The sequence below is a fragment of the Orussus abietinus genome, unplaced genomic scaffold (genome assembly GCF_000612105.2).
Source record: "Orussus abietinus isolate OABI.00-Male unplaced genomic scaffold, Oabi_2.0 scaffold37, whole genome shotgun sequence".
Classification (NCBI taxonomy): domain Eukaryota; kingdom Metazoa; phylum Arthropoda; class Insecta; order Hymenoptera; family Orussidae; genus Orussus; species Orussus abietinus.
In genome coordinates this window covers 597,681-618,882 of record NW_019394759.1, presented here as the reverse complement: position 1 = coordinate 618,882, position 21,202 = coordinate 597,681, and the positions used below count along the sequence as shown (strand labels likewise).

The 21,202-nt window shown below is 43.3% G+C and overlaps 6 protein-coding genes across 8 annotated transcripts in view; 4 read left to right on the top strand and 2 right to left on the bottom strand.

Moving 5' to 3' along the window:
• LOC105696302 (membralin) overlaps window positions 1–4,760 on the bottom strand; it is a 77,998-nt gene extending 73,238 nt beyond the window's left edge. Inside the window, exons 1-7 of one of the 3 annotated variants that reach the window (XM_012418681.2) lie at window positions 4,363–4,760; window positions 3,011–3,448; window positions 2,690–2,925; window positions 2,380–2,596; window positions 2,123–2,264; window positions 1,696–1,939; window positions 1,508–1,598 (exon numbers count right to left, since the gene is read on the bottom strand). In XM_012418681.2, coding sequence (XP_012274104.1) covers window positions 1,508–1,598; window positions 1,696–1,939; window positions 2,123–2,264; window positions 2,380–2,596; window positions 2,690–2,925; window positions 3,011–3,280 — 1,200 coding nt within the window. In that variant the 5' untranslated portion in view covers window positions 3,281–3,448; window positions 4,363–4,760. The remainder of the gene's footprint in view (window positions 1–1,507; window positions 1,599–1,695; window positions 1,940–2,122; window positions 2,265–2,379; window positions 2,597–2,689; window positions 2,926–3,010; window positions 3,449–4,362) is intronic. The other 2 variants (XM_023433217.1, XM_012418682.2) reach the window with 2 other exon arrangements.
• Window positions 4,761–4,991: 231 nt separating this feature from the next.
• LOC105696301 (succinate dehydrogenase assembly factor 3, mitochondrial) lies at window positions 4,992–5,772 on the top strand. The gene is made up of 2 exons (XM_012418680.2): window positions 4,992–5,372; window positions 5,443–5,772. Exons 1-2 carry the CDS (start codon window positions 5,196–5,198, stop codon window positions 5,617–5,619), a joined length of 354 nt encoding a protein of 117 aa, XP_012274103.1. The 5' UTR covers window positions 4,992–5,195; the 3' UTR covers window positions 5,620–5,772.
• Window positions 5,559–7,242, top strand: LOC105696300 (nucleoside diphosphate-linked moiety X motif 19). Its single transcript, XM_012418679.2, has 6 exons — window positions 5,559–5,649; window positions 5,713–5,854; window positions 5,922–6,255; window positions 6,335–6,564; window positions 6,656–6,811; window positions 6,882–7,242. The coding sequence occupies exons 2-6, from the start codon at window positions 5,771–5,773 to the stop codon at window positions 7,113–7,115; spliced, it is 1,038 nt and encodes a 345-aa protein (XP_012274102.1). The 5' UTR covers window positions 5,559–5,649; window positions 5,713–5,770; the 3' UTR covers window positions 7,116–7,242.
• A 197-nt stretch (window positions 7,243–7,439) lies between these two features.
• On the top strand, window positions 7,440–9,855 carry LOC105696298 (DNA primase large subunit). Its single transcript, XM_012418675.2, has 8 exons — window positions 7,440–7,626; window positions 7,704–7,892; window positions 7,951–8,288; window positions 8,357–8,587; window positions 8,672–8,809; window positions 8,882–9,260; window positions 9,377–9,541; window positions 9,689–9,855. Exons 2-8 carry the CDS (start codon window positions 7,742–7,744, stop codon window positions 9,754–9,756), a joined length of 1,470 nt encoding a protein of 489 aa, XP_012274098.1. The 5' UTR covers window positions 7,440–7,626; window positions 7,704–7,741; the 3' UTR covers window positions 9,757–9,855.
• Window positions 9,788–13,033, bottom strand: LOC105696299 (L-threonine 3-dehydrogenase, mitochondrial). Its single transcript, XM_012418677.2, has 6 exons — window positions 12,845–13,033; window positions 12,152–12,522; window positions 11,809–12,072; window positions 11,444–11,704; window positions 10,870–11,136; window positions 9,788–10,256 (listed from the first exon to the last, which is right to left on the bottom strand). The coding sequence occupies exons 2-6, from the start codon at window positions 12,306–12,308 to the stop codon at window positions 10,093–10,095; spliced, it is 1,113 nt and encodes a 370-aa protein (XP_012274100.1). The 5' UTR covers window positions 12,309–12,522; window positions 12,845–13,033; the 3' UTR covers window positions 9,788–10,092.
• A 155-nt stretch (window positions 13,034–13,188) lies between these two features.
• On the top strand, window positions 13,189–20,996 carry LOC105696297 (protein artichoke). Its single transcript, XM_012418674.1, has 11 exons — window positions 13,189–13,843; window positions 15,045–15,244; window positions 15,449–16,218; window positions 16,294–16,694; window positions 16,784–17,490; window positions 17,765–18,089; window positions 18,509–18,775; window positions 18,902–19,055; window positions 19,175–19,387; window positions 19,450–20,376; window positions 20,445–20,996. The coding sequence occupies exons 2-11, from the start codon at window positions 15,075–15,077 to the stop codon at window positions 20,975–20,977; spliced, it is 4,467 nt and encodes a 1,488-aa protein (XP_012274097.1). The 5' UTR covers window positions 13,189–13,843; window positions 15,045–15,074; the 3' UTR covers window positions 20,978–20,996.
• The last annotated feature ends 206 nt before the right edge of the window (window positions 20,997–21,202 follow it).

Here is a 21,202-nt window from a genome sequence, read left to right as displayed (position 1 = left end):
TCCTCGAATAAGAGAGAGAACGGCCGAGTTCCTCGGGATTCCTCTCTCCCCCTCTGGCGTTCGTCCGCGTCATGACGAACGGCGTTTCGTCTCCGGCAGAGGCCGGAGGGGGGCGGCTCTGCGATATATCTCGGGATAATTTGATACAAAATGACCGGGCCGGGGGCACCGCAGCGAATACGACGCCCCTAATAACGTTGATTTATACCGACGGCTCAACGCCAAAGGGGGTCGCAGGCGCCAGGACGCGGCAGGACGAGAGGCCCGGAGGTTCCGCAAGTTACCTCGCCGAGTGGTTAGTTTGAATTGATTGCCATATCCTCTTACGGGGGCCCGGTCGTGCGTATAGGTGACGCATGCGAGATCCCAGGATGAAAGGGGTGGCTCTCCTCCGGGCGGCCGGGAACGCCCTCTCTCTCTGGAAACTAAATCCGGCCCGAGCCCCCGGCTCCGATCTGGATCGGGACGCGAAGGATCCCGGGGGATCCCCTGGAAATGCCCGGCAGTCGTCCTCTGGAAATCCCAGCCCCTCCAGGAGACGACGGGGTCTCCTGGCTGGACTTTAAGAGACCTCGCAGGGGTTATCCTTGGCTAGTTTTGTGTCTCCTCGAGTGCGAGTTAAATGGTCTTGGTCTGATCCTTGGGAAAACTGGGGAAACCAAGACCGTGGTCCTGCACTTGGTCTCGCAGTTATTTGCCACCCTCGAAATTCTTCGCTCTAGGTTGACCAGGAATTCACGAAAGCCTCGATACGATGCCTCTTATGTAAAGGGAATTATATAAACGGTCGACGAGTATCCTGGAGTATCCTGGAGTATCCTCAAAGGACGTGGATGGATTTCTTAAATGAAGACGATGACCGCGGAAAGCGATCGCCTTATTTAAAACCGGATATTCCGCCCTGTAAACAAGGTTAAAGCGGAGGCTTCCCGCGCCCAATTTTTCTGTAAACATTTTTCAAAGTATTACCCGCTGCCCTTTCGGCACAAAGAGGACGCCGGGCAGGAACTTCGTAGCCGGGTTATGAATTTTTTAAACGAGGTCGACAGCACAGTTGCCCCCGCGTTCCGCGCGAGGCAACCCACCGTCCGCAAAATGAGAAAATTCGAAATTACTACACCTAAACTTGCGCCCCCGCTTCATCTTGCTTTAGTATCACTATACTGACGCGAACGCCGAGCCGCTAATGGTCCACGGCGAAAGACATCCGGAAGCTCCGGAAATGGTTAACGCGCGCACCTTTTAAACGTTTCTTATAAAACAATTGTTACTCGCCGCAAGACTTGCTCGAAAGAGGAAACACCGACGTTTTATAAAATGTCCGTGGATACGTTCCCTCTTTCTTAGATCTCGTGTGTACCTCTGTTCATACGTAACACATCCATTTCTATTTAATCCTAGGAGAAATCTGTTCGGGGAAGAGCTTCCCCGCAAATGTCTACTCTAAAAGACAGTTTCGATCGCTACTTCTGCAACAATATGTAAATCGAAATTTCTCTCTACTTACGAATACGAGCATCAGGAAAAACGCGGCGAGATACGAGGTCCTCGCCATCCACATGCTCACGAATCGATAATGTTCCCCGGTTATGACGTTCCTGAAAGATACAACGAAAGTTTCAGCCGAGTCTAAACAATGTCTCCGTGAAGATCTTCCCCCTGACTCGAGTAAAAACCCTTGAAATATCAATTTACCTCAAAAATCCCTTATTATCCTGGTGTTCCGCCAAGGTTTTGATACTGGCCATCAGCAAATCATCGTATCCCAGAAACTCGTCGAGTATCAATCGCGAAAATGCGTCGCCGAAACATTTGTCATTCAGAGGATCCAACGTGACAATTTTCACGGGGATATTCAATCGTTGCCGAGCAGCAGGCGACAGCCTCAGAAAACCATACTCAAGGGAATACTCCACGATGTACTCGTCCTCTGGAAACACTAATTTTGAATTAATGATACTGAGATTGAGCATTCCTAAGCATCGTAACTGCGCTATCTTCTCATTTTCTCAAAAAAGTTTCGATAAATATATAATTAAATTCCGTTGCACATCCCCTTCAGCTATGCACTACTCTTCAAGAAAATGTTTCACCTTCAACGAACACAGAAGTCAATGTTTACCTGCCCGAACAATCTTCTCCACCTCCGACACCTGTCCTTTCAATGGCTGTATTATATTGTCTTCGTTAAGTTGCTTGGCATTAGACTCGTCGGTAACGTTTCCATGTGTTTCTGTGGTCGGTATCGAAGTATCGGTTGGCGGCTGAAACAGGAAGGGAATAACAACCCGTTACTAGTCAAGGTAACTTCTAAACAAATTTACAATGTAGGTTGAAGCCCCGACCCATTAACAATCCAATTTCTGTTAAACCTCTTACCTCCTGACCGTCTGTATCGAGCCCATTCCAAAGTTTTGTAGACAATGGTGGACTTATCGTAGCATTGTTTGTACTCAAATTTGGGCCTTGTACTTCGGTGGGAATGGTGGTGTCGACTTCTGTCTCCGTAGTGTTGAAGCTCTTCCTGTCCCTCTCCTCAGGAATCTCGACAGGTTCCCGGTCATCGTCTACCGCTGAGGGCTCAATATTAATAAATCTGCAAAAGAGCGAAGCAAATTGGATTAATAACAATTGAATTCAATCCGGCTAACCTTGGATAAATAAAAAATAAATAAGAAACAAAACTTACCCATCTCTCGTTAAAATTCCTAGGACACTGGTCAGATCGTCGACCTTTTCTTGTCTCAGTTTCTCCTCCTTGGCGTAACTCTTCTCTATACTATAATCTTCTGCTCCATTTCTCAAAATCTCGACCCTGAGTATACCATCTCGAGGCCACTCGTCTCGAATGTGCTCCAAACAATTAATCGGGGCCCTCGAAAACACTATGTGAATGTATGCCAGCACAAAAAATGCCATTATTGCCTGGAAAAAAAAACAAATTGGTAAACTTTCATTTGCTCATACGGTAAATGTTATTCCACACCATGTTAAATGGACGATTAATTACCTTTAATAAAACTATGAATTCTATGAATCTCCGGACAGGCCTTGGAAAGGCTCTTGCGTAAGCTAAGGCTACTTTGATGAACAAAGCGTGAAACAATCTGTCCCGCATATTAAACAGCGGGTTTTGATTGTTGTTGTTGTTCCTGGCTCTGTTCATTATATTATTATTTAAAACGGGCCCAATGGCACCGGCTAGGCTATGATTATTATCCTGAACCAAGGCGTCCTGATTGTTCGCTGCCGGAGCAGTGGCGACATCTAAATCTGGCATCTTTTGAAGTCACCTCTGGACTCCTTCGGCTGGCACTCCGCTGTGTCCAAGAGGTCCTCAACAGTGGGTGCTTAGCGGAGTCTTTGGAATGCTTCTCATTGGTGGATATCCTCGTATGAACGTTGTCATTTCCAGAGGAATAGGAATATTCTCCAAAATGTCCTGTTCCTGCAAATACAAATCAATATCAATTATTACGCTATTCATCTTAAAAAACATTGTTAACACTGATATAAAACTGTGATCTTTAAAATGATACAAATCATCTGTCTCATTCAATGAGTACTCAGACACAAGATCATTAAATAAAAAGAACATGAAATCCATAGGAAGGTGCCAAGGTTGTAACTTTCACTTGTGCATTTCATTGCACAAGTATGAGATATATGGATTATCTTGATTGCATTATCGTACCATACCAAAATCATTTTATCTTAAAAACCTGTGCATGTTACCCTATAAATCCTTTTAAAAATACTGTTGGTAGTAACTAATAAGGTACATGCCATAATAAATACAATACATCGTTCCGACATGATATCGATTACCAAAAGAATACATAAACTTCCTTAAAGCATAGCCTTCATCTATCCTTTTAAAAAAAAACAACCTACCAAAAATAATAACTCAATCCAACGAAACCCGACCGAAATACTCCAAGCTTAATCGCTTCTCTCCAGACCTCTTAAACCTAATTCTATACTTTCGACTTAAGTATTTACACACGTCTAGAAGAAAATTAACTTTCAAATAGCACATTTCATCTTTCAATCGCCACATCTTGGCCAATGCTCCGAAAGGTTGCATCGATTCACTCCGTCACCTTGCCATAACCTCTCGGTTGACCGATCTCTCCGACAACTCTGTAAGCTCTCTGGAGATCTGCGTCCCAGCTTCTAGTGTGCTTTTTCATAGCGAACCCTACAATTCTCTCGAGTAACGGAACGTGCTTAAACAAATGGTGAGAGTAAACACACAACATACGGTGTGACGGATAGGTCGTATGTCGACGTTACGTAATAAAACGGAAGGAAAAAGGCCTGAATCATGCAGCCAGGGTTGATTTAAATATCGCTACTCACTGTGAACTGAGGGCGAGCTTCCGTGATCCTCGAAGTCGCTCGGAGTCGCGACGGATCGTACGACTGGCAGCTCCGGGTCTCTGTCTCGGCCTGGACTCGCCTCGGACGCGGGGCCGTCGGCCTGCCAAGGGCGCCCTGACGCGCTCGAGTGCTGGGCCCGAGTTTGGGGTTAGGTACCGGCACGAAAGCGACAGTAAAACGCGGCTGCGGAATCAATTCGGGAAATGAAACATCACTCCAAAAGAAACTAAGCCGAGCGGAAACCGAGACCTCGCTTCATCATCCTATGTTTTGACACGGACACCGATAACGGACTCGTTGGCCACCTGGCGAGCTTTCGGGGAACCGACGATCGCTGGCGCTGCCAACAACGCAGGGGCGACAAAAGCGCCATGTTAACCTAGGAGATCTTTTGCGAACTAAACCAGGGAGAATAAAAATCATTGCGAAGGTTCTGGGAAATTTCTATGCGACGGTTTTCTGATGCTATCACGTAGCGCTGAGATAGGCATTGACGCGTCACTCAATGAGACAAGTGTTTCTATGACATCTGGTGGCGATTGCTTGAAGTGCGTGTATATTCTTAACGAGTTATTTGGATGGCAGCGCTAATTTGTACCGTGGTCTTTTTTTTAAATAATTCATAACCTTAAAACTTATCGACTGCATAATTGTATGATAATGTAGTCTTATTCTAGCATCTATTTATTCCTACTTTCTTTTTAGAGATAACTGACTTGACGTTGCGTAACTGAGAATTTATCGGAGAACTATATTCTTGTCTTTTTTATTATGTAAAATCCTGATTGAATATGGATACTGACTTGTAAATTATGAACTGTTTAACACACGTGCAACGTGTGAGAATGTTATATAAGACCATTTTAAAACTTCATCGAGGTCTACCCGAAGAAATCCAATCTCTGGGGAATACTTACGTTCGCGACGAATTCAGAAGGCATAAAAAATGTTCACCGACAGAAGCAAATGTGTTTATCAATGAATGGGCGGTAAGTACTTGCGACAGAGTATGTTATATCAATATCTTATAATCGAATCATAAATTTCTGTGAATTTTAGGATTATGCAGTGTCATTAGCCGAGCAGCTTGGATTACAGGGCCCACGTACTGCAAAACCTTTAGGAAAACATATGGAGATACAAGAATTAGATAAACTTAGAGATGAACAAGTCTATCAATTATATGAATTAATGGTAGCGGCACTAGGCAAATCGGAAAGCAAGGGAGAGACTTAAAAATGATTCAATAATTATTTATTGCGAAATGTATGAAATTATTCTTACTATAATATGACACTTTTCTGTTTACTAATTACAGTAACATTATAGTAAACAGTAGGCTTTCTCTTATGTTTGAAGTTTTGAAAGAAGTATTATAATTTATCAAATGAAAGCTTGGAAAAATTCAGCCAGCTTGATTTTGGCAGTACGCCATAATTCACAGTTCGATCAAGCATTGGCTTGTCAAAGCGTAAGTGTATAATGCATTAGATACTTGTATCGATCACTCGTTATTACAATTTCCATTATGATTTCAGTGTAATTATCGATTACTATGTCTCAAACGCCAAGAGACATCAAGTTTCATGCCAGGGGCATATGTATTTCCTGGTGGACTTACAGAAATAGCTGATGCAGATTTAAAATGGCAGAAACTTTTTCTAAAATTTGGATTAACTAATAATTTTTTTACATCTCTATTACCTCAATCGGACAATCGACCTCTTATATTCAAATCTGAACCTAACGAACTGCGTAAGGAGATATCGCTACGTATAACTGCTATTCGTGAAACATTTGAAGAGAGCGGCATACTCCTATGTCGGCAGAAGAAAGACCCTGAAGATTTAAAATGGGGGCAGTACATCGAAGGTGACGCAAGCATATTCTTCACTTGTAAAATATTTGCATGTGCAGAATTGAATATGTCAAGAAAAAATATTTATTACAGGTGAAGAGGTGAACTCATGGCAAATCAAAGTACAAAAAGATGCCTCCAAATTTTATGAGATGTGCGAGTCCTTACAGTGCGTTCCAGATTTATGGGCTCTTCAGGAATGGAGTAACTGGTTAACTCCAGCATTCCTGGATAAAAAACGTTATAACACCATTTTCTATTTTGCTGCTTTACCAACATTACCTCAAACTAAGCTGCAACACACAGAAATGGCTGATCTCCAAGTAATTAAAAGAAACTTCAGGCAAAAAACCTTGTGAATATACGAACGCTACTAAATTATGTATAAATCATTAACATTGACTATTGTTCTAGTGGGACTATCCGAATAATTTCTTATCCAACGCGGACATTTTTTTACCATCACCGCAGCTGTATGAAATAACGAGGATGTCAAAGTTCAAACAAATAAATGACTTGTTTAAATGTGCCATTTTACGCAATTCAATAGGAACGCAATTGTGGCTACCAGTAAGTAGCCACGTACCTCAATTAATAATGAACTGATTCGTAGTTTAATAAGTTTTCTTTTTTTTCATAGGTGAAAGTGAGTTTAGCTAATGGCTTTGTGGCCATTCTTCCTGGGGATTCCATGTATCCCGCAAAAGTAGATTTGATTAAAACAGAGGCTATTATTGAAGATAATAAAACCATAGAAGATTTCCAGAGAATATCCTTTGTAAAGAACAGAATCGAATTTCATGATTCTGGCGAGAGAAGAATAGTAGTTGAAAACTTCAAAAGTATAGAAGAAAATGTATCGTCGATGTTATAAGAAGCACATGAAGAATTACTGTTTAAAAAACAGTTTAGACAGCTTCGTGTATGTATATTATGTACAAAAATTGACGATATAACTTTAATGTTAGTTACAAATAAATGTACTGGTTTTTCTGTTTCCATTCGTTCCTTTGCTTCTTTTGTGTATGTGTAAAATATTGTAGAGGCACCAATTTTGTAGGTAGAAAATGATTTGCTATCGTTTCATTTTTATTTTATTATTGAATATTAGAGTTTTAGTCAATAGCGTAAAAAATAAGTATACACACAATTATTTCAATGCCTTCTGCAGCGAAAAGGTTTAAAAATGTTCGAATCTCGTTGCACCGTCCAGCGAAAAAGAATTGAAGTGACAAGAAGAGTTACTGGAAAGTTATCCAGGGAATATAATTACCATTTAAGACAAGCATTGGCCAGTTTAAATTATATACGACAGATGGCGCTGCCATTATTTTCCGCTTACGAAATTTGGCGGGAGTAAATAGTTGGTTATAATTTGGAGGACTGTAAGTCGTATGGATGAGCTTACGTTAAAAGAGAAATAAATGTGCTTGATTAAACGTATAATCATATTCTGCTCCAGGTGACGTGCAACAAACTAATTCGGTTAAAATACAGAAGATGGAATTTGTTAGGAAGCATGTTCCGGTTCAGAAAGAAATTAGTAATTTGCAACAATTGTATCCCCATGACATGCAATTTTATAAACTTCCACCTATGGATGAGATTTCTCTCAGTGAATTCGAAGAATTTGGCAGAGAAAGAGTTAAAGGTGAGATAATTTCTTTTCTTTTTTTATTGTAATACAACCAAATGTTATTGTCGTACAGTTCTGAGGTCAGTGGAGACTATCCTTTCTTGGAAGAATCTGAAATCTCCAGTTGAACGTAGAGAAGCTTTGTGCGATGCTTTAAATAAAGATGGATTGACTTATTTTGCTAAATTAATTAATGGCTCTGGATGCTCAAGACATACAGACGTAGAGCTTCAAGCTAGACGTAGAGACCATATATCTCATTTTATAGCACGATTATCCTTCTGTCGAAATAATGATTTAAGGCGTTGGTTTACCGTTCAAGAAGTAGAGCTATTTAAATTAAGGTTCTCTGCTTTAAACAAAGAAGGTACAGATCGGCTCCTAGAGATTAGTGGTTTGGGTCATTTACCGGTAAGTGTTTCGATTCCATAATTAAACCATCGCATTTTTATCGATCATTTCTTTGATTATTTTTCAAGATTTCTGAAGAAGAGAAGGAAAAAATTAGAACACGTTTGCATGACTCGACGGCAAGGCTCAATGTTAATATTGATAAAACTGAGTTTTATAAAGTTCGATTTGAAAATGTGACTGAACTGGTAAGGAGTCGCAAGGTTTTCCTTAAGGATGGATTTGCATATGTGCCTCAAACTGAATTAGTGTGGGTGTTCCTATCACATTACAAAAGGAGTTTGTGCGCTCATCTACAGGTGTCAAATATTTTTATTTCAGTTCATCTCAATTCCAAGTTTTTACTTTAAATAACCTTGAGTATTTTTTTTTTACTTTAACAGTATGCTCATCGCAGCCTGTCTAAATGCTCCGATGATGAACGAATATACACGTATCTGGAAAACCTTTGCAAAACTAATACAGTGAAGGATAATGTTCAATGGGACACCACTGAAATTTCTATCGATTCCCTAGATGAGGTATGGATACCGGTTATTATTTCCAAAACTTTTATTTATCTATTTCTTTTCTACTGATAATTTAATTTCCAGTTGTCCAAAATTTCATATCCCCTTTGCATGAGGGTGCTACATGAAGCTCTACGTACCAAACATCATCTCAAAAATAGTGGACGTGTGCAGTACGGGTTATTTATCAAGGGTATTGGCGTCACCCTGGAAGATTCAATGAATTTTTGGAAAACAGAATTCTGTCACAATATGGATGGGGAAACATTTGACAAGAAATATAGCTATCATATTAGACATTCGTATGGCAAAGAAGGAAAGCGTACAAACTATACACCCATGAGTTGTAACAAAATTATAAATTCTACAGTCGGACCTGGCGAATGCCATGGTTGTCCGTTCCGGCATGTGTCATACGAGGAGCTGAAGCAAAAGTTAACTGGTTATGGACTGTATTCTGCTGGTAATTTATAGACATCCTTCCAAATAACATCTCTTATATTTACCTGTAAAATACTGTTTGTTCTTTTGAAAGATTCTTATCCTTTTTTAAATGTCTATAAAATTTACCTTTTTCAGCGGTTACAGAGATTGCAGATACAGCTAAGGAAGGCCATTACCAAGTGGCGTGCTCCAAATATTTTCAGAAACTACACAATACACTGGAAGAAGAAATCATTCTACATCCGAACAGATATTTTCACAAGAGTCGTGAACTATTGGTTGGAAATTCCATTGCACCAGGTGAGCTCGCAAGTCCTTTTCCAAGATAATATATGATTTTATGTATTCAATAATCGCACTTCCTCTCACACTTTAACTAAAGAGTTACAATTAAAAAATGGATTACATTAAATGCCTATAAGCTCCTTATCTAAAAAACTATTTCAGATACTCAACCGTCCAAAGACAAGGGACTGATGGATGTCGACGAACCAATGGACACGGCACAACAATAATAATCACTATTTCAAGAAAAGATGTGGTTGATCCATATAAATAGTTTTACAGAAGTTTTCATATTACAATTTAATGTGAATAAATATTTATGAGCAAAATTCCATGCGATTGGGAGACAATATGGTAATTAAATTATACCTTAAAAAACTAATCACTTATTTTTCAGCCGATGCATCAGCCAGACATAGGTGAAACTTCACTAAAAATGATAAGCAATGTTTTAAAAAAAGATTACATTTCTGCTAAATACGTTTTTAAGTAGTAGTATCGGTTTCAGATATCCACGTGAGAACAGCTTGTCAGAGTATTCGTTTCACTTTATGTTTCTTCGACCATTACACGTAGCTGTGAACTTTTTTCAAAGTCTGGTACTTTGGTATGTAATTCTCGGTAACGTCTCTAATCATGCTTTGAACGAGTCTGTCAAGATCATATTTATGCTGCCATCCCCAATCTTTGCGAGCCTCGCTGTCATCGAAAACTTGCGGCCACGTATCAGCTGTAAACGTAAACATCTAATTAACATCACCGCAATGACGTTAGCTCCGATTACCTCACTTAAAGTAGTGAGCGTATTTCCTTATCGCTCATTAAAAAAAAACTCTCCGCAGGTGAGGATAAATATTTCTCGAGTTACCAGCGACGTAGCTGAAAGTACGCATCGATAAGATCGATAGAAAAATTGATGTTGATTAGCAAATTACATAATTCATAACTAGGGAGGAAGAATTGAAACGTATGTAAATTGAATTCGAGACATCTATACGTGAGTTTACTTATCCTTCCTCGGAATTTACAAAGGTGTTAAAAGTGCAGCTTCACGACAAAACTGTAATTGGTCAAAGAGCAGTGTTTTCTAGTGGTGAATTTATTTTGAAAGCACCAGAATTATGTCAGTCACCTCTATTCTGTTGCTCTTAAGAAATAGTACCTTTGCGGTTCGACGATCTCACGCACATGCACTAGTCGCGTCGCTCCTTATTCCAGTTCATTTTAAATTTCTACTTTACAGGCCAATTCCTTTACGGAACAAATGTCGACGAGGAAGAAGACATTTAAAAAAAAATTATTTGGTCTTAATTAAACCCATCCTTTTAGGAGAAAATAATTACCTATCAGCTGTCGCTTGTCTGGTTTGTACGTAATATCCAGATCGGGAACGTGTTGCTTCAGCTTTTCGAACAATTCTTCAGGAGTGAAGCTCATCGCCGAGACGTTATAAACTCTTCTTCTTAATCGCTCGTTAGGCGTGTTTAGGAACTTGACGAGGGCCGACAAACAGTCTTCGATGTACATCATGGGCAAACGAGTCTTCGGTTTTAGGTAGCACTCGTATTTTTTATTTTGCAACCCTTCGTGAAACACCGCGACTGCGTAATCTGCGAAAAGAGAAATGCAAACGTACTAACTGCCGGTTGATTTGGATTATAAGTGAAAAGGAAATGACGGAAAGATTATCTTAAGAAATTACTCGGTGCTCTTGTGCACGACAAATTTCCTAATGACGATAAACTGGTATTTCGATGATGGTGCAGTTAGCCGAGCCGGTCTGGTTATTCCAAAAAGTGGCCGAAAAGAGAGATTCCAAGGTACGCTTACTTTGAACCAAATAGCCACGATAAATTATAGATGGATGTTATTAATATTAAATTAATTAATGAAGAACGTTTGCTCGAGTTCAGGTACCGGTAGTTCCGCCGCCCGGTGGGTCACAGCTGATGACTCCTGGAAACCGTAAACAGCGAAAATCCAGGCCAAACCTATGGTGATAATATTCCCCCAAGAGTTCCGCGTGGACCTTGCTGACCCCATAAATTGTCCGAGGACGTTGAATCGTGATATTTGGAGTCGGATTCCTGGGAGAGTCAGGACCAAACGCGCCGATGGTCGAAGGTACGAAGATTCTCAGTCGATACTGCTTAGCCAACTCCATGACGTTGTGCATGCCTATAAAAAACGCACCACATGGCTAGGAAATATGTGATAAATTCTTACGAATTTTGTCCAAGCTCTAAGAAATATGAAAAATAATTTCAAGGAAGACGGAGTACCTTCGATATTGACCTTAATAGCCAGAGGTACATTCTGTTCTCCAATGGCGCTGAGAAGAGCACTGAAGTGGATGAGCCAGTCGATCCTCTCGTTCACCACGATTTTCTGCAGTCCTTTGAAATCAAGGATGTCCGCAAAGGCGAAAGGTTCGTCCTGGGTAACGTTATCGGAAGGCTTAATGATGTCAGAGAGGATAACGTTGTCTCTTCCGTAGATCTTCCGGAGACACTTCGCGCATTCGATGCCCAGCTGTCCAAGGCCACCTGAATGATGGGCAGGATAACAGAAACAGAAAGTAAAAACTAATCGGTCAACGTAGAACTTGAAATTTGTACGACTTGCCTGTTATCAGTATCCTCGGAGATTTCCGGGAAGCCTCGGAATCGCCTTCGTTCCCGAATACGGATGTGTGTCGACGAGGAACGGAAACGCTGAAGCTCCTGAAGACTCTTCCCAGGTCTCCCTGGCTTCGAATTTGAAGCGAAACTCTGCCGATCATTTTAATCCGAGTCGCAGCTCCAAGCAACGGAAGTTTTAGAGTGGACGGATTTCTCTCACGGGGCGAAATTCTGTCCCCTACCAACGTTTCTCTTACTCTTCGATATCGCCGCAGGGAAATGGGAGGAACTAACGGCCTTGGGCTGGACCCCGATCACCGAGCTATTCGAGTATTCACGAACAGCGACTCCTTCTGCTCGGCAGTCGACCTGCAACTGAAGAAAGATCACCTTATCGTGCGCTATTATGTGTATGTATAGAGCAACGCGGTTTAAAAACCAGTTCAGCGAGAAGACAACATCCATCTATACGCGTACCTATGCTAGGGTAGACTTTAACATAATTATACGGTGTTTCGCATGTGTAAAAATATCCCTCACATGGCAAGGTAGATGAGAAATAGGAATGTTCTCCATAAGATCGGTGCAAAGGGTCGCTCGATCCATTTCACGTACTTAATCGCAGGATCTTATTTATTTATTTATTTTTTCTCAATGTAGGTAGACAAAATTTAGACAAAAATTAGGAAGCGAATACCTGAACCGAACGATTTTCGGGCCTGATTGTGTAGATTCAGGTCTTCCTTGGCAGCTCGTATCTGTGAAACGAGGACACGCATAACCTGAAACGGGAGGTCGAATATAAGCCTTTATGTACAATAGTATGTACTCGGAAGAGCGCCGAAAATAGCGAAAGATAGCAGGTAAGATCAGGGTAATATCAGGATCTCGCGAGCACCTCCCACGGCGATGGAAGCTGGATGGCGTGATCCAGGGACTCGAATTGTTTACGCGCTCTAAAACGTCCGTGACATCGGAATCAGCTAGCAACCGGTTTTTGAATTTAATACGTGCTGTCTCATGCGATTACCGATCCGAGCACTCTTCAGGGGGCTTGTCTTTGCGGCTCTACGCGCGATTGACTCTTGCCAGCTCCTGGTGGAAGTTGGACCCGTTCACTTTTCTTTCTCCCAACTCTCCCTTTGTGGCAATACCAGCTAATGGTCGACAATCAAATACCCTATCTCATGAAATCCTGGATACTCGCCCTGAAATTCTAACAACTTATGTACTAGATTTTACAGTAAATTATGAGTTAATTAATTTGGAGTAATTTACCTGCGGAGAGTATTAGATACCGGCGATGGAAAAAATTCAGGGTGATGATGTACCCTGGATTTTAGTGCCTAAGGTGTTGGACATTTTTCTTAACTTCCTAGTTAGGTAATTACTGTACTCGTTTTGTCACTTTTTAGATTTAACTGAGGTTTCGGGGGAAGGGAAGATTTCCTGGAAGCGTCTCTTCACGGTCTCTGGATACACACTTCGCAATTCCACGTTCCACTCTGCCCTCCTACCGGGCCACCTTTCCCCGTGGCCTGCTCCTAGGGACTGCATCGGGGAAGAAGCCTTCTTCTTTGCTGGAAATTTAGTGCGTGTTAAGAATCAAACCCTGAAAGATGCTCCGTGCTGACGGCGAGGCGAGCCACAACGGAGGACACTCTTACTCGTACTCGAGGATTTTGCAATTGCACAGGTGGGTACCTAGTGAATATATATAAAGACATAATAGAATAGAATTAAATTAACGAAACGTAATGCAGTATTATAATACGTCGTCGGCTGTTTTTCTAATTTATAGGCCTCGCAAGTGTTCCCCAAGAGTCGTGAAAAAATATACCAAGAGTAATAATAAGATAGGATAAAGGATTTTAAATATCCTGATTTCTTTTTTTCCCCCTCAAAAACCCATTAAAAGGAACAAAATATATTTAAGAAGCACCCTGGCGATCAGCGTGGATGAAAATTTATTTAATTCGTAATTTAGACACCTCTTAAGTGTAAAACGCCGCAAATGGTATCATTAAAAGGGCAAGATTTAACCTTGGATTTAAACCCGAGAGTGAAACCAATTTATGCAGGAATCATCCGTGACGATGATGCACCGTCCGGAATTTCTCATTCAGGATTAATGGCCGTATAAACGATCGCTTCATCTCCTACTACGGTGAATTAATGAATACCATTTGACTGGGATATCTAATTAAGGTGTACGCAACTTCTTCGTCGTGATCGAACATCGGGCGAAGATCAAAGAACTCTTGCGATAACTACTGGACGATTGTCTTGCCACTTAACTGCTTTACGTAACTACGTATGATTAGAGGTTGCAAAGAATGTGCAGGAAGTAGGAATCACTTTCACCGGTGCAACGAAGTGCTCTGTCCTTCGAGTCCCTATTTCCAGCAAGACCGCTCGGCTTTCTTTCTCCTTTTACCTAAAGTTAACGCGGTACAATAGCGTCAATAATACTTTCCAATAACAAAGTTACTATTAGTTAATGACCTAGAGGGGAATTTATCTTAACTTTTAACATGTACGCCGTAAAAGCCAGCTCTCGAGGAACACATAAGTCCTCCACCTTCTAGGCTCGCCTTTCGGGAGACTTCAACGTAAACGCCTTGCACACGCAAGAGCGCAATTATTACGGAAAACAGGAATTGTCGTAGCGGGTCGGGCCATGCTTACGGTATGCGAACATCAATTTTGTCGCCTGCGACCGTGAAGCGCAGCCGAATAGCTTCAAAGACCAGCAGCGGTTCGCGTTAACAGCGAGTTTAAACGGAGATTAGGAGCCAGGAATAGAATGAAAAATATAGCAACAATTCTGCGAGTACTTGTGGCATCCATCCCGCTCTTAGGATTAAAATATTAATTTTTTTTTCACGATTTTTCAGGCTACTCGACAGAAAGTCCTGTTACCCACTATGGCTCGTTCGAGGAGGACCGAGGGTCTCCTGGTGACGACGAGTTTCCTCGTCTTCTGCTGCACGGGGGTCGCAGTAGCTCATTCCAATACTCCTATGTACGCATGCCCTCCCCAAGAAGTAATCCTGCCATGTAGATGCTCGACGAGGGACTCTGAAATACAGATTTGGTAAAAGAGAATCCAGAGATCGGTTAATTAGGTTGCTAAAAAAATCACCTCGGTACATGGACTCGTCTCAGACAAAGTTGCGCATCGAATATTGAACCTAGTTCGAGGCTGCAATTAGTCCCCACCGGTCTAACACTTGTATGCAAAATTTGGAACCAACTGCCGGAGGGTAATTAAGGCGTCTTAATGAAGGTACAATTTTAGGTGCAGTCATAGCGAATTGCCGAAGGTCCTCGAAGGCCTTGAAGCGGTGGGTCGCTACGCGAGTCGCTCCATCGATGAATTGATCCTGGAAAATAATAATCTACCGAGTCTTCCAGGAAGAGCTTTTGGAAGTCTGAGAGTCATGAGGCTCATGCTGAGGAATAATCGCCTGGAGAGGGTCTCTTCGGGGTGGTTAGAGGGTCTTCATGGATCGCTGTTGGAGCTCTTCCTGGTGGAGCCTGATCTGCGCTCTCTGCCGATAGACAGTCTGGAGAATCTGCACAGCCTGGAGGCGATCACTCTGCAAAGCAAATCCATGAAGAGGTTGCCGAAGTTCTCAGGCCTGAGGAAGTTGAGGTACCTGCAAGTCAATTCCCCGGCTCTGCTGGAACTGACTCCGAGGAACTTCCGAGATCTGCCCAGCTTGGAACAACTCCACGTCTTTGGGAGCAAGAACCTGGTCAGACTGGAAGCTGGTCTGCTGCGTGATCTGCCTAGATTAACCCTGGTCAACATCACGGAGTGCGGGATCAATTGGATACATCCTAGAGCGATGATTGCCTTACCCGAGTTAAGAGACGTTTCCCTCGTTGGCAATGCCATGAGCGATGCTGCCATGGTTGGCAGAGCTGTTGCAGATCTTCCAATGCTTACCGTCGTTCGCTTGGATCGCAACAGACTGACGAGATTAGGAGAAACGTCCTTCGTCGACCTGCCTACTTTGTCGAGGCTTTACCTGTCCCGGAATGCCATCACTGAAATATTTCCAGGTGACAAAGTTGAACAATTTCAGGTAAAATCGGATAATTTCGTGGGATGGTAGGTAAAAATACTCATTTTTTCAGGTGCCTTCCAGAGACTACCTGCCCTGCGAGTCGTCGACCTCAATCACAACCTGGTGCGCCGAATACACCCTGACTTTTTCCCTCGAGGAAGTGCCAGCGGGCTCGAGGAGATGTGGCTCGTCAACAACGATCTAGGTCGAGTAGCCGAGTTGCGATCGGTCCTGGAGGCTCTTCCAAGGCTTAAGTTCCTCGACGTCAGTAGAAACAGACTAGAGGAGATCCCTTTCGGTGCTCTTCGGGGTCACCCTACCCTGGAACGCCTTCATCTGGACCATAACGGCCTGAGTTTCCTCCAGAGGGAGACGTTCACCGCTATGCCAGCGCTTCGGGAACTCAGGCTTAGGAATAATTCCCTGTCGAACTTGCTCGAGGGACCGTTCTGGAATTTGCCAGCCTTGAAGGTAGGCAGCTCTACTCCTTCTATTTTGAATATTTTACGGGAAATTTACAGAAGAGCTCCTTTGCTTAAATTCTGGCTTCTCTATTCCAGGGTCTGGATCTCGCCGAAAATTACTTCCGCCACCTGGACCCTCGATTGCTGAAGAGCCTGCCGAACCTCCGAAGACTCGACCTCAGTGGAAATGCGATTGGACTGGTGGACCCCAAGTCCTTCCTGGGCACTCCTTCCCTGGAGCACGTCAACGTGTCAGGAAACGCCCTTTCCGTCCTCCATCCGATGACTTTCTCACATCTCACGAACCTTTACGAGCTCGACATAAGTCGGAACAGACTCGTCGAGGTGGTACCGGGTCTGCCGAGGAACATCGAGCACCTCCACCTATCCCTGAACAGGATCGTCGCCTTGCCGTCGATGTCTTCGAGGGACTTGGCGCTTCCATCTCTAAGATCCCTAGACATCAGTGCAAACGGGATCGAGAGGATACCACCAGGCACCTTGAGTGAACTTCCAAATCTAAGAAAGTTAGACCTCGCATTCAACGCTCTGGTGTCGGTGGAAGATGGCACCTTCGACGGCCTTCTTCGCCTTGAACGGTTGATCCTTGACGAGAACCGACTGATGTCCATTCATGGTCGTGGCCTCAGACCTGTAAGGTCGTTGAGCGATCTGAGTCTCAGTGGGAACCGTCTAGAGGTCCTCAGACCGGACGTTTTCCAGGAGAATTCAAGGCTGCAGAAACTGGACCTGAGCGGAAACGGCTTGGCGCAAATCCCTCACGCTGTCTTCACCGGCACCCGGTGGGTCCCCTCGTCTCGATTATTCCATCGGGTCGCTCCCCAACTAAAAAACTAGTTTCACTGGGCAATTTTCACGTTGCATAATGAACGAGTATGTCGGTCTTTACCGACAATTAGGTAGAAAGTCCACTCGTGTGGTCGCGGCTCGCTGTGTCGCGCCAAGGTTTTCTCGCTGGGGAACGAAAGTACTTGTTATAGAACGAAAGTATCCAATCAGGGTGTTTAATTAAAATTCATTAAACTTAAAGCTGCGACTAATACCTCGTGTTTCTAGGGAGCTTCGAGAACTGTACGCCTCGCATAATGCTTTGACGGAATTGCCTGGATCCCTGTACGGTCTGACCGCTCTTCGCATCTTGGACTTGAGTTACAACGAACTCAACGGCTTGTCGCCGGAAGCTTTGAGCAGCCTCTCGTCTTTGTTGGAGCTCAAACTGACCAGGAATAAAATCAGGGAACTGCGAAGCGGAGCCTTTGATGGCCTACCGAAATTGAGTCTCGTTGATCTCGAAAGCAACGAACTGATGACCATCGAAAGGGGCGCAGTCAGGGCTCTGCCGGAGCTGCAGGCCCTGCGACTAGGAAAAAACCTTTTACAGGTGCTGACCATCCTAAAGCATACCTTTTTAATTCATCTTGCACTGTTAAAGATCGATGGGAATTTGCATATATCTTTACACACCTCAGAAATGAAGTTCCACTCCAAAAATCGTGACAAAGAGGTGTTACCAATTAGAAAATGTACTAACGTAACTTTGCGTATTTACCGTGTCAGTGCATATTTACTTGAATTAACTGTAACATCACGTTATAATTTTCTTTAACTTAACTTAGTCGCCTGATGTGACATTGCAGAGACGGTGTAATTTTCCTGCAATTTATTGCGCCACCGAAATAACAATGTAACCGATAATTAAGTAAATTTACGTGGGCATTTTTATCAGTGTAGGGTTACGGGGCATATCGCTGAACATTTTGGAGCAGTCGCAGAATTGAATTATATTTTTGCTGTTAACAGATGATACCAGGAGGTGCTTTTATGGAGCTTCCCCTGCTCCGCAGCGTGGAGTTGCAAGAGAATCGTCTCCGGGAGATCTTGCCGGACGCTTTCGTGGACGTTCCGCACCTGTTGTTCCTGAACCTGAGTTACAATCTCTTCCCCGATCTTCAGTACGTCGGGTTAGAAGGGTTGACCTCCCTGGAGGTTCTGGACCTTAGCCATAACCGACTGTCCAGGGTTGCGAGCGAGAGCCTGGCCAACATGGAATGGTTGGTCGAGCTGAAGGTAAGACAGCTCGAGCGTGGAGGCGCGGAAACGACTTTCTTGTAGAGAGCGAAACTTCGTCGTCACGAGGAGAGTAATCTCCCCGTTACGCCTTCGTAGAAATTCTAATTGCGATCTCTATTGTAGATGGACGACAATCGGATTTGCGGGATACTTGGTTCGCCCTTCGACGACATGCCGCGACTCAGGGTCCTCAGTCTCAGAAGTAACAGGATGGCTTCGGTCGCAGAGAATGCCTTCAAAAAGCTGCGGTCCAATATCGCCGTCCTGGACATAGACGGTATGTTAAATTCCCTCCTGAAGAAGCTTAATTATTTATCGTAAATATTTTCAATTTTAGCCATTAAATATATTAAACGATGAGCAATGTATCTACTTGTACCTGGATTTTGTTGAAAGGTAATCCTCTTTCCTGCACGTGTGGGATGCTCTGGCTCCGAGGTTGGTTACAGCAAGCTTCAGCCGAGGGTCCTAGATGTGCCGATGGGTCCCTCTTCAGGGAAGTGAGACTTTCTCGCCAGGAATGTCAAGGAGATACTCGAAGACTCGAGCCAGTAGTTCCTGGATGCGAGACAGAGATGATAGACGGCTCGGCGATTTCTTCTTCATCTCGTAAGCATTCTTCAGGAATGTTCTGCAAAGTTCAGTTATTAATCGTATGATCTTGATGTCAGTGTACGGAGGAGGTTCCTTGTGGATGGATCTGAAGGAGGCAACGACGCCCCAGGTGCGACCTGTCCACGGAGCTAATGGTACCGAGTACCTCTACGACTATGAGTACCTGGACTACGTGTCCGAAAACTCGGGAATGGGTGGCCCTTCGTCTACGGCGACTCCAGAGCCATCGACAATAATTTCTACATCTCCCGAGACCCCTCGTCGACCTGTAGAAATTACAGGAGCGACGTCATCTTCGAAGGTTCCCAGCAAAAACTTAACGAAGACGAGCCCATCTTCCACGGGGCTTCCTTCTCCCAGCAGCTCCGGCTTCACCTTCTTCGGGGTTCCTTTGCCGAGTCTCAGTTTCGACCTCTGGGGGAACTCCAAAAGGAAGAGCCAAAGAAAGAACGACGCAAGGCCAGGTCGAGGTCACTTCGGAGCATTTCCACCTACGGAGCCAGAGATCCATCGGGGTGGCTTCGTCCCACTTCCCAGAGGCGAGTCTGGCTTCATGCCCATGCCTGATCCTCGCCAAACTCGCAAGAAAAATTTGACTGAGAAGCCAAGGGTCTCCGACAACATCAGGACCACTCCTCGACCCCTGGAAAAGCGGTTAAACGCGAGTCTGAATTTATTGAAGAGGGTTAACTCTTCTGAGTCGAGGGGACTCAGAGCTACGGAAGCTTCATCTTCTACGGAAGCTTATGAGACCATGAGTTATCGAGAAAATTCGACATTGAGTAGGACTTCAGGTGGTTCACGCGAAGGACATACCAGTAAAGTTGTATGGACGACACCTAAATTTTCTACGAAGGAGTCTGCGACAGCTACGATGGAGGTCTTCGGCTCAAAAGAGACCAGCTCATGGGACTTCGAAGAGGACTCGAAGGTCATCTCTAGGGAGCCTACAGCTTCCAGCGTGAAAATGGATGGCCCTGATGGTAGGATATTTGGAGAGATACCTTTTAATAATTAATAAATTGATATATTAAAACTTACCATTTTTTAGTCGAAATCCAGGCTGAGGCTATCAGGACGGATCGACCACAGGCTTTGGAATCCTCCCTGAGAGAGTCTTCAACTTCTACTCCAAAAGAAAGCACTACTTGTTCTACGACTCGATCCAGCAATGCCATGGAAGCTTCCGCCTTGTCAGCTTTCCTGGTTCCTGGTGGACAGATTCCATTAGGGGTTCGTTCCTCAGGGAGGCCAACCATTACCAAAGTGTCCTCACCTAGTCTGGTGGTGTCGACAAAAATAATTCAGAATGATACGGAAAGCTCTCCGATAGACTTTATTGAGACAGCCAGAGTGGAAAGCACTAAGTATAAGGAGAAGACAGAGAATGAATCGACCTTGTCTCCGGAGAAACGTCTTAGGGAAATAGAAGATAGTGCCTTCAGTTGGTACTTCCAGCATTACAACGATAGTAATGTGGAGCCATACGTTGGTGAGGTTTATAAAAATATAGGAGTTGCAAAGTGTGGTTGGTGGACTTTGTTATGGACTCAAGTGTACATCCTTGTTCGAATGGTAGAATGAGGAGACAAGTTGAAAAGCTTTATTTTAGCTTTAAATTAACTTGTGTAAATATAAGATAATTTTAATAAAGTCGTTGCGAATATTAACGACAGTGGAACAGGATCCATCGCCTGAAGCTTTTAAATGGCACACATGTAGGTAATGATGCTTTATTAATGTTACGATTCATTCTTGTAGAGGCTCAGAAGACTTAAAAAATACAATACCTAGTTCGTATAAAATGGT

What these genes read in the sequence shown, in the direction of transcription:
- LOC105696301 (XM_012418680.2), top strand. Translation starts at nt 5,196, where the DNA reads ATGAACTGTTTAACACACGTGCAACGTGTGAGAATGTTATATAAGACC. An exon ending in TGTTTATCAATGAATGGGCG is followed by an intron (nt 5,373 to 5,442) that starts GTAAGTACTTGC and finishes TGTGAATTTTAG; the next exon opens with GATTATGCAGTGTCATTAGC.
- LOC105696300 (XM_012418679.2), top strand. Translation starts at nt 5,771, where the DNA reads ATGAAAGCTTGGAAAAATTCAGCCAGCTTGATTTTGGCAGTACGCCAT. An exon ending in AAGCATTGGCTTGTCAAAGC is followed by an intron (nt 5,855 to 5,921) that starts GTAAGTGTATAA and finishes TTATGATTTCAG; the next exon opens with TGTAATTATCGATTACTATG. An exon ending in CAGAAATGGCTGATCTCCAA is followed by an intron (nt 6,565 to 6,655) that starts GTAATTAAAAGA and finishes CTATTGTTCTAG; the next exon opens with TGGGACTATCCGAATAATTT.
- LOC105696298 (XM_012418675.2), top strand. Translation starts at nt 7,742, where the DNA reads ATGGAATTTGTTAGGAAGCATGTTCCGGTTCAGAAAGAAATTAGTAAT. An exon ending in TGGCAGAGAAAGAGTTAAAG is followed by an intron (nt 7,893 to 7,950) that starts GTGAGATAATTT and finishes ATTGTCGTACAG; the next exon opens with TTCTGAGGTCAGTGGAGACT. An exon ending in GTTTGTGCGCTCATCTACAG is followed by an intron (nt 8,588 to 8,671) that starts GTGTCAAATATT and finishes TTACTTTAACAG; the next exon opens with TATGCTCATCGCAGCCTGTC.
- LOC105696299 (XM_012418677.2), bottom strand. Translation starts at nt 12,308, where the DNA reads ATGATCGGCAGAGTTTCGCTTCAAATTCGAAGCCAGGGAGACCTGGGA. An exon ending in TCCGAGGATACTGATAACAG is followed by an intron (nt 12,073 to 12,151) that starts GCAAGTCGTACA and finishes CCCATCATTCAG; the next exon opens with GTGGCCTTGGACAGCTGGGC. An exon ending in TATTAAGGTCAATATCGAAG is followed by an intron (nt 11,705 to 11,808) that starts GTACTCCGTCTT and finishes CGTTTTTTATAG; the next exon opens with GCATGCACAACGTCATGGAG.
- LOC105696297 (XM_012418674.1), top strand. Translation starts at nt 15,075, where the DNA reads ATGGCTCGTTCGAGGAGGACCGAGGGTCTCCTGGTGACGACGAGTTTC. An exon ending in TAGGAAAAAACCTTTTACAG is followed by an intron (nt 18,090 to 18,508) that starts GTGCTGACCATC and finishes TGCTGTTAACAG; the next exon opens with ATGATACCAGGAGGTGCTTT. An exon ending in GAAAATGGATGGCCCTGATG is followed by an intron (nt 20,377 to 20,444) that starts GTAGGATATTTG and finishes ACCATTTTTTAG; the next exon opens with TCGAAATCCAGGCTGAGGCT.